Here is an 11,333-nt window from a genome sequence, read left to right as displayed (position 1 = left end):
TTCCATAAAGGAAGGTCAGCGTCATTCACATAGTTCTGTATTTTTTACTGCTTAAATTCGTGTTACAGATTACTCCAGAGATTTTTAAATAAGGTGGGGTTATGGCTAGAATTTAAACGGTCTAATGAACAACACAAATTAATCTTTCTCGCTTCCTTTTACTAAAATATTACAAACAAACAAAATATTCTTTAGTGGAGTTTAAGCGTACAAAGAGCAGGTAGTTTCTACTGAGATAATGTTCTAGAAAACTGTGTCTATACACCCACAAGCATCTATTGACATAAGTGAAAGGATTACATAAGTCTTAACAACATGAATTTGGGAAAATTGAACTACTTACAACAGTCAAGGGCAGAAGGAGCTACAGACAGGGTACTTAAAGCTGTCAGCAGTGAAAACCTAAAACTTCGCATATATTCTGTACTCGAAAACTGGCAGGAAAAACAATCAGCTTTCAAACATTTTGTTGAATTTTTTGTATCCTATTGTCATGCTTCTGTACCAGGGACACTCATATCTGCTTTCTAAGCTGAACAAAGAAAAAAGTAAAAATACAGTAACTTCAAGCAGGTTCTTTTCTCTAGGGGTAGCAGTAAAATATGAAAGAATCAGACTTTAAGGCCTGATTTTTTCCGTACGTTAAGAAGATTTGTGATGAGCTTTTAATTTTTATTTGAAAAACAAAGCTTTTTCACCACTGAAAATTAAAGATTTGAGGCTTTTTCCTGATATTGCTAAGTTTGACATAATGGCATACACGGGATGGCTGTGGCAGAGGCCGTGTTTGAAACTGTTTGGGATAGCTGATGTCCACATCGATCTGCTGTGATCAGGAGCCAAAAAGTAACGAGAGGTAAGAGCCTCAAGTCAACAGGGTTCTACTGGAATGACTAGCAAAAGACTGGGCAAGAGAGTAAGGATAAATTAGAACTTGTTTTTCATTTAAATTTAAAATATAGGCAAATGAGAGGCGAGGAGATGGCATAGTCCCTCCACTTGATGTCATCGAGCTCTTGAGAAAAGGGAAAGGACAAGTATGGCTTGACCACAACAGATGATTAGGCTGTGAATCTGACTGGGATCCAGCATGAGATCATGTCTTATAGACCTTCATTTGCCAATGGGATCAGACAGAGGTTTCATCACAGATAGAGATTTCAGATCTATGTACTGACATGCCTTCCAAGTCCCGTTTAAGAAAGGAAATCCTATTATGAATTTTATCTTTATTTCAACATCTCTATTTGACTTCACAAAACTGTGATTATGTCATTATCTTCAGAAATTCCTAACAAACTAGCCTGTATATCATTTGAAATACCATCAAGATACTGGATATTGGGAAAGTAACATTCATGTGGAGCAGAGTCAATGTAATGTAAAAGCCAGAAAGGTCAGCATGTAAAAGCTGGAAAACATGCTGGACTGTCTCACTCTGTTCCCATTCATGAGTGCTGTGCCCATTTCCCCTGTCCTCAACAGTCACGTGGCTGGAATTTTCTTTTTTGGCATCATCTGGGAAAATGATAAAAGCCCTGGGAAAATCCACGAAGGAATTAATAATGCTGTAGTCTATATTATTAATGGTAACCACGGCTGGCCACAGCCACAGCTGCATGGGGAGTTACGCTGCTGGCTGGTCCAACACGCGGCGTAAGACTGAGGTGATGAAGACAAGGAGGGTTTAGGCTCCTCTGTCCCTTTGGTAAACTCCCTTTGGATTAAGGGTGGCAGTAGGGGTGATCGCACTGCGTAACCGAAGAGTTGTAAGGACTGGAGAGCCACCTTGCTGCCAGACACTGAACATTCACTGGACTGAACAAGACACAGACAATATGGAAAAATATAATCTGACCATAAGACAGAAACTCCAAAAAAAAAAACAAAAAACCTACAACCAAACAAAAAATCCCCAAACAAAACCAAAACCCAGATATGTTTGGCTATATTATGGTAGTAGAAGCTTCTTAAGTTTGTAGTCTGAATTTTGTTTTTTACTGGGCTGAGCAGCCAGCAATTTTAAGACAACTAACAAATGCAATAGATTTAAAAAATAATATTTATTTTTGGTATTCAAACAAAATTTGGTTTGTTTTCCATTCAGCTGAAAAAAGGCATCCAAGTGACCTTAAGGATAAGCCACCCATCAAACATCTGTTTTCCTGCAAACCATATTGGCATCAGGTTTGACATTAGAACTTATGGAAGCAAAAACACCAATGTAATGAGAAGCAGCTGTGGAGCAGAGATCCTTGTAGAAAAGTTGTGGTAAAAATAGACCTTATATTTCATTCTTCAAAAGCAACTGCCTTGGCTGCAGTGGATAACTTCTTTCCCAGTAGCCAGTCCCAGGAAAACACAATAATCACTCAACAAAAGGAGTTCAGACTGATAAGATGGATGGAATTATTCAACAGAATTTAAGGGATAGGATCTCCCTTCTCCCATCCTGGGCAGGATATCATTTACAGAATTCCAGCAGTTTCCTCCCACTGCCCTTCTGAAAGATGACAGAATCATTTTTGCAGATACTTTTTCACTTCTCAAATGAAAGCACAACGAGAAACTAATGTGTATGTGTCAAATTTGTGTACCCTGTTATCAAACTGAAATGGATAAAAGTGGTTTGGTTCCTAGACTTCCCGCTGAACGTAGAATAACTTGCTGAATCTGCTCAGGAGAGATGCACAATTTTTGAAGATTGTCTCACTGAGCTCCAGATCACAATGCAGACACCCTCTATAATACAGGTTTATAAAGCAAGTAAAGAAACCACCTAGAATACCCGTGATCATGTCAAATCTTCCAGGCTGCTGCCAACGCTTCAGAGGTAACACTGATCCTGTAATGCTGTGAACAAGAATGCAATCTACAGACAGGGAAAGACATGGAAAACCTGGGATGCCTGTGAGCCAGTTTCTTAATTTAGAATGAACAATCAGCATTGGAGGAAATCACATTTCATGGAGCTGGGAATCACCTGTACAAAAACAAGTTTTAACAGAGAAGGAGAACTCGTATCTATGCTGCTTCTTTTTATGAAAGCCAAATAAAAATACCTTCAAAACCTAAATATGGCATTGCATGGGACTGGAGGACTTCCATGGAGGGCTACCATGAATTAAAACCTGAAGAACTGAAAATCCATTGCAACAGTAACTGCCAAAAACATCTACTTTGAGCACATGCTCCAGCACACTTAGCTAGTAAATCAATCACGTCTCAATCTTAAAAGATTAATCAAGAGCTGGCTATTTATTCAAGAAGCTTGTTCTAATTAAATAGCGTGATGTAGTACTTTTTGCCTACTAACAAAAAAGAAACAAAAAGTACATAGCATCTGACTCAAAGAGTACTGAAGTCCGTAAGAGCTTCAGAGCCTTCCCAAACTCAAATGAAGCAGTTGCAGAATCCAGGAAACACAATGTGTTCTTGTAACATTATTGAGAAATTTTATCTTTAAAAAAAACAAAGAGAAAGAAGCTTTTAAAATGAAACACGCTGAACTCAGCTGCTCACTCTAAAACAGTGGGATCACTTCATGTTGCAAAATCCATCTCCAGCAATGCTAAACATATGAGGAAAAGCATAAGCAAAGCGCATTGAGGTGATACTTCTGCTACGTGCTTGCAGCTCACAGCATTTCACTGTATAAAATCTGGGCCAAAAGCCTATCTAGATCTCCCTACTTAATATTTACCAGTAAAACTGTACTTCACAAAGTTCCTGCATTTTTTTCCTCCCACTCCCAATTAAGACCTCCACAGCATCTCTGCTCTAGCAGCACGAGTTCTACAATTTCCTTCTTCACTGAAAAAAAAAAGGAAAAAACAAAACAACAAAACCCTCCTTTATGTAAAACTCTGCTCTGTGACCACTTCATGCATGAGAAATAACAGCAGTTGTTTTCTCTTAAGCCTTCATGCTAATTGTGTGTTCTACTCTACCACCTGCCTCCAGGGGGGGAAGGCAAGAGTGAAGAAATTTTGCTTACTTAGGTGTTCTTGAAGCGGCCACCATCCTGTGCCTTCGACCACAGGGTATGCTTTACGAGCTATGAGAGCACCGTGGGTGCACTGTGGTAGCCTTATACATTTTAAATTGGTCCTACACTCCTTTTTTTCAGTCTCCAAAATGCTGTCTCTCTTTTTAATCACACCAGCACCAAGCCGGTGCTCGCAGACTCACAATGCCTCTCACATCAAGCCTCTTGTGGTATGCGCACAGTTACGGCTTCACTCAGCTTAACGATTACAATCATTTTGCATTCATCAACCCCCACTTTCATCTGAGTTTACTGCCTGGATACCTATGGGATCTCTCTCCCCTTATCTGAGAGGTCTATAGCATAATCTCCTGTGTCTGAGCTACACACCTTAAATCCTTTTATTCTCATAATATTTCTCAGTCAGCATTCAAAACAGGACACGGGACTCACACCACTAAACGATGTAGGTCTCTCCATCGAGTCTCTACAATGAATGTTAAGAATCGGTTCAGAAATGTTCCACAATGTTAGAAGAACCCCAGCTTTGTATTCTGAAATTCTACAATTTACAGTGACCTCTACTCCTGGCAGTCCCGAATAATTACATAACAATAACAAATTGTCCGGTCATAAAGCAAACCTTCCTCCAGATGGTTTATGCATGTGTTGAACAGAGAAGATTCCTGATGACTCCACCGGTAACCGACTTTTATAATAAGAAAATAACTATTTACTCCTGCCCTCTGTCTTCTTTTTACAGATTGCCATTCCATTTGCCACCTTCTGTTTCTCAGGATGAGTCAAGGTTACCCTCGGCCGTTTACTGTTCAGCATGTCACACCTGAGCTCTTTCAGATCTCTCAGGTAAGGACCATTCTGGTTTAGTCATTTGTTATTATTCACCTCAAATTCAAGTTTCTTTTTAAATTAATGGATTTCTATAAATTTGATCTAAAATGAATTTTAATGACACTGTTAACTTGAGACAGTTTTTCACTTATATCCTGTAAATAAGGGCTTATGCACAAGAATCGCTCTGACCTCATTTATAGAGGATATGAACGTAAATAGTTCATTAATTCTTCTGGCATCCACTTCTGTTTCCTAAATGCTCTAATCTTACCTTGATCAGGATTTATCAGCACCACATTCCTGCAGGCTTCTTGCTTCCAATGAATTCAATTCCCGGTTTTATGCTTTAAGCAAACTCAAAATAACTACCTAAAGTAATTCCATCAAGACAGTTTTTCAATCCTTCTTATCAAAGCTTATTTTTTGCCTGCTAGGCTCACACTATTCCTCACACCCTCCTTACTTGGACAAGACAAGTACTTTATAAATAATAGTTAGATTCTTCATTTGATTTTTCTTTCAACCTCCTGAAGAACTTTTATTCTTCTGCTCACCCACCCTTGGGCTTATTTTTTAATAAAAATAAGTAAACAAACTTTTATCCCTTTTGGAGAGGCTGTTCGCTCCCTTAGAGTGTTTTCGCAAGTGGCATACGTGCAATTTCACTGAGCACTACAGGGTCCCTCACAATCTGCAAGCATTTTCTCTTTACGTACGCATTTCAAACTCCCACTAAATACACTCCACATGTCTTCATAATCGCCTCTTTATAGAGGTTAAACACTATATTGCATTTCCCTCGACTATATAGACGCAGAAGTGCAGTTGCCTAAGTTCACCCTCATTTGCACAGAATCGTTATTTTTAAAACAGTACGTACCTAGCCAGGCCATTTCTACACCATTCCTAAACGGATCAAACTTCACCACTGCCCCAGAGATCCTTCCAGTGTGAGTAACTAAAATCTTTGAGGACCTGGCTGCCGGTAAAATGCAGCTAACCAAAGATGTTATGCACACAGGATTTGGTTTTCTGTTTTCCTCAGATTCAATAATTATAGCTCAGGCCTCTTATCAATAGGTACAGATAAAAGAATAGGAGGTGAGGAGCCTCAGAAAGGAACTAACGGGATATTCAGTCCAATCCACAATTAACATAACTATCCATAAACCAAAAGTAGAGAGAAATTCCAGGTAAGGAGGTACCATAAAAACTTCAAATTGTTAAAGGCCAGGAAAGCACATAATGGCTGCAGCACTGGAGACGTGACCTGTTCTTTCTCCTTAGCAGTCACTGTTGGACACAGAATACTGGGCTGAGTGAACCTCTCATACACCAAGTGTCTCAGTCATCAAGAGTTCGAAAAATACAAAATTTAATAGAAAAAAAGGAACAGAATAAAAAAACTACAAAGAAAATTTACAGGAATTTTTGCTTTGAAGACTTAGAAAACTAAGTAATACAGAAATCTTTGATCTCCCTTCAAGTTTGCTAGTCTTCCTTGCATTAATAATTACTTAATATAATGTAAAAATGACAAAAACTAAACCAAGGACAGCTGAACATGCTCTAAGAGTCAATAAATACGTGAATGAACAAAGATCTCTTTTCGCAAAGTTTACAAATTTCAGGGGAAAGCCAAATACATTACTGCATAAAAGCATACAGATATTTCTCAGAGAAGCCCGAATGGCCTTTCATTTGAGTTTAGAAAAATCCAAGCAAAAAGATATTTCTCTTTTTTGAGATCTCCACTATATCTCATAGGGCACTGCAAACATTTGCTATTGCCAAGCTCAGGAAGCTCGAATTAGCTTGGTTTTATTTTCACATCTCTGAAAAGAACCAGAGCACAAAAAGCAATCCTGTGAACAGTTCAGTGGAAGCCGTCACATGAAAACACGAGACTAGACGTGGGATAAATTGAGCACACGTCGCAGGAGACAATACGGACGCAGTTGTGATTAGGCAGCAATCTAAGATGTATTAATGGTGGGGGGGCGGATCAAAGGGTTGATTTTTAGCAGTGCTGAATCACTAACCAATTTAAAATTAACAAGGTGACTCAGTAGGACGTGTTACAGTCAAAATAGTGACCGAGTTACAGATTCAGTGATGACAAAGTTCTCTCTAACTCACTGCAGGACATCCTTTACATAGATATACACGTGCGTACGCACAGACGCAACCACGAAACACACGAGCACACAGAGTTATTTGGAACTCGTGTGAGAGAGGTGGAAAAGAGAGAAGCCAGTCCGTAGTTAAAATTTCCTTCCCGAGTTCAGAGCAAGTACTCACCGTGCTCTGTCAATCCAACAGACGGTAACTGAGTCTCGAGAACCCTGACTTTGTCCTGGCCTTTTGTGCGGTTTGTACCTGAGAGTCGTCCCAACTCAAGTGAGACGCTGGACCCAGCCCGCTGCCATCCAGGAGAGCTCAAAGGGTCTCGCTTTAGGATCACTATTTAGAGCGTCTGAGATGATGGACTTTGATATTTTCCCACTCAGATGTGGAAACATTCTGGTATTTTCTGCCAGCTGCACAGCCAGAACAAGAAACTTGCTGATTTCTGATGTTTGATATTGCCCCCGCATTGGCCTCAACTCCAGGTCAGATGTACCAGGTAATCATGGCCCAAGCACGGATGTACCAGGGTATCAGGAGGTGACAACCTCCCAAGTGACAGGGAGAGCAGTGCAAGGCTGGGAAAACGGGGCCAGCTCACCAAGGAGGGGCCTTAGTGTCCTGTTTTATGTTCCTTCTCAATCTGAGCCTGACTTATCCTGGGCTGGCTCGTGGCTTAGGAAATGGGGTGGGGGGAAATCACCTCAGGTGTCAAGTGGGCGTCAGGCAACGAGGGACTGTGTCACCACAGCACATTAAAAATAATTTAAGGAGACATGTTAATATTAATTTGCAAACTCACCTTCAATGCCCAGATTTGAGTTAAAGGGTTTTTTTAAATTCCATTCCACTTACGTTTTAATATAGGAAATCATAGACACAGCCCCCAACCACCATTGCTCTCGAAAGCTACCTCTGCTAAAGAAAATACTCAATGGAGACGAGGCAATGCAAGATGAATAAGGTCCTTGAGAAAATGACAACCATTTCTCTTTGTTATGCTTATTACCATGTGATGCAAACAGTACAAAGTTTTATTGTGTCCTTATATTTTCCTTTACTTGTAAACGTTTGCATGGCACACGCTAGTGAATTGCAGCTGATGGTCCACACTATTACACAGGTTTTGAGGGGAAGTTTTATGTGTTTGGGGTTTGGGATTTTTTTTTTTTTTTTGGAAGGGAAGGTAAAGAGGGAAATCAAACACTGGCAGCAAGACATGTTTATTTAACTGGACTCTAAGCACTTATTTTTTTCACGTTGCCAGTGGGACAGAATGAGAACTTCCACCAGAAGCAGCTGAATGAGGAAATGCATAAACCACACTAAGTTTTGATAATCTCTCCAGAAGAACTTCCTGCTAGATGGTTTACAGCATCAAGTTAAATACTTACTACTGGCCACTATTACAGCTTTTTTAATTATCACCTGAAGAAGGAGAATTTTGAAAAGAAAAAAACACCACAAATCCTACTCTCCAGGACCTAGATCTGGTCTGCCTTCTACATAAGTGGAAAACCACAATTTGTCTGTGATGATACTAATTCCACGCTAACAAGCTTTTTCAAAACCTGCTCAGGGGTGCTCAAAATACTGAAGCAGTAACCCAGTAAAGTTTAAAACATGCTAGAGAAACTGTACATTGTAGCTATTGGAAATCACCTCTGTCAAACATTTCCATATCAAGCACAGGAAGCCTCCTTTACTGCTCAGTTTGGATGACAAAAATTATCATTCCATTTGCACTGCAGTATCTGTCTGTGAGGTGGCCGCTCTTTGAAGTGGAATCACTCATGATACCATAATGTATAAATCTGTGTGGCTTGTAAGCATAAATTAGATCATCATCCAGGACATCCGGATGGAATTTCAGGTAGTTTGCCTCAAATCTCATTGATTCTTGTGACTTCTAGATGGAAGAGACATTCTAAACTCTAAGAAAACGCTTCTTTTATTTGTCTTTAATTTGGGGAAAACCTGCTTTGTTGGGCATAAGTAACCTATTAATATACAACACACTCTAAAAGCGGCCACCTCAAAAGTGTCACATTCTACAAGCACAGGAATAGCACATCACCTCTATGAAGGAGCTGAAGGCACCGCATTTCCTGCATTCAATCAAGTTTCCATCATTTTGATAACATCTAGCAGGACCATCTTACAACAGACTTGATTATTATTCAGGATAACCAGAATCCTCAACCAAAAGCAACGCACCTAGCTCACTGCAGCCTCATTGTCCTCCCTTGTATTCCTAATAATAAAAAGCTTAATTAAAAAGCCGTAGACATGACACCTTACCTTTGATGCCATTCGCATAAACAGTGAGTTTTGGTCCTCTGCCGTTCGCATCTTCTCATTTTTGACCAAATCCTTCAGGTCCATACTATCATCATCCTGAAAATACCTTACTCTTTCTTTATCTACGTGAGTAGGGAGCTAGAAACAAACATATTGAAAATAAATATTAACCTAGTGAGAAAGACCAACTATAGAATTCAGATTCTAATCATTTCAACAAGTTTAAAGAATCATAAATCAAGCTAAGCACATCTGAAACAACCAGGCATGCTGCTTCATTTGACCTAAGGAAAAGAACACCTTTCCCGTTCTTTATTGCATCAATACATCTAAATAAAAATATAGCCTCTTCCCACAATCACTATCCTTCTTTTCTTTCAGGGCAGGACTAAACTAAGTCCTGAAGGAGCACAGGGAATGGCCATTAACATAAAGCAAGATGGCATTTTCCGAAGTGGAAACAACAGGAGGATGACAAGCAATTCCTCATCCTCTCGTGCCCGTCCCTCCTCCATAGCAGCATTACAAACTGATCTGTCCTGATCAGTGTTACAAGCTGACGTGATCAAGAACATACTTGCCAGAAATATGAGGTATTGTCATCTCTTCTTATCCCAGGAAGATAAAAATATTAGTTTATTTACTGTTGCAAGCAATCATCCTAAGAATAAAATGCTGCTCCAGCCTCCAAGCTTCTCACTGTTCCCCAAAGCATTTCGTAACAAAGATTAGGTCATATTTTTTGTTATCAGCAGGAGTATTTCTAATCAGAATAAAAGAAGAGAAAAGCTAGCCCTTGAGACCTAAGTATCTCAGTAAATTCTTTCTTATTTTGGCAATATTCACCTCTGCTCCTCATCGTTATTTACATAACTTTATGTAAAGCACTTGGCTAAGAGATTGTGATAACTTGAAAACCTTACTTTTCCTTGAATACACATTTAAATAAGCCTAAAGTGATCTCTAGGGAAACACAGTCTGAAAATAAACTTAATATTCGCTTAATAAATATGTACTCTTAATTACAATCATCTTCTGCAGGGAACTTCTTAACTACCTATTGACATTCTGATAAGACACTCATATTAATTACGGCATCCATAAACATAAAACCACAAAATCATTTCAGAATTACACTTTAATACTCACATTTGTAAAACTTACCATCTGTCGCCTTCTCTGTCCTCCCTTGTGCTCCTGTGGTTCAGCTGGTGCAGTCACAGGCCATGTCCTTCCACTCTGATCTGTTCTGACAAGGACCACTTGTTCATCTTCTCGACGGCTTGAAGTCTGTGTCAGGTTTTAAGATATATTTTAAAAACAGATGATGAAGACAAAACCAAAAGAAACATCGCACAACAAATGCTTAAAATCCTGAAGATTAAATAACAGATTCTTTCCATTTTGCATGTTCATCGTAATTCAGAGCAGACATTATTACCTTACACAAGGTATTCTGTTCAACATTCAAAAAGGACAGAACATTAACAATATATTCAGAGAGTTAGGTGCCGAGTTCACCATTCCTTTCCAAAAAGAAACAAGGTTGTATTTTTCATTCTTCCTCATGCGGCTTCACCCCCAGAAGAAATCCAATGCTTCTGAAGACTTAAATGGATAATACTGAATATACACCACCATCATTCTAACATTCCTGAAAAGCTGCAGCGTGTTACCACTTCCGGGCTTTTTGTGGACTGGGGGTGTTCGGTTTTTTTTCCTGTTTGGTGTGGTCTTTTCATTTCCAAACCTGGCTAACAAACTAGCCAAAACATTAGCTATGGCTTTTCAACACATTCTATTAGATCAGAGTTTAGTTTCCTACACTGCACCTACCACCAGTACAGATCACTTAGCACAGTGTTAATACTCAAAGTTTTCTGATTTTTATACTAGGATATGCAGAATAGGAAATAGAACCAGCTCAAGACAAGTGTCTCTCTTTATGGTGAGGAAGAAACAAATGAATAAATGAACATTGATTATTTAGGTCAAATTAAATTATAGACTGAGGCAGAAATGACAACATTTAAATGATCTGTTTGTGTGCCGAAATGTAGGG

The 11,333-nt window shown here is 39.2% G+C and overlaps 1 protein-coding gene across 1 annotated transcript in view; it reads right to left on the bottom strand.

Annotated features, from left to right (window-relative positions):
- The window catches only part of CWF19L2 (CWF19-like 2, cell cycle control (S. pombe)), a 64,648-nt gene that overhangs the window by 18,494 nt on the left and 34,821 nt on the right, over positions 1-11,333 (bottom strand). The window contains exons 10-11 of the mRNA XM_010144025.1: positions 10,436-10,561; positions 9,272-9,409 (exon numbers count right to left, since the gene is read on the bottom strand). Coding sequence (XP_010142327.1) covers positions 9,272-9,409; positions 10,436-10,561 — 264 coding nt within the window. The remainder of the gene's footprint in view (positions 1-9,271; positions 9,410-10,435; positions 10,562-11,333) is intronic.

Source organism: Buceros rhinoceros, unplaced genomic scaffold, assembly GCF_000710305.1.
Source record: "Buceros rhinoceros silvestris isolate BGI_N320 unplaced genomic scaffold, ASM71030v1 scaffold7919, whole genome shotgun sequence".
NCBI lineage: Eukaryota > Metazoa > Chordata > Aves > Bucerotiformes > Bucerotidae > Buceros > Buceros rhinoceros.
This window is presented reverse-complemented; position numbering and strand designations above follow the sequence as displayed.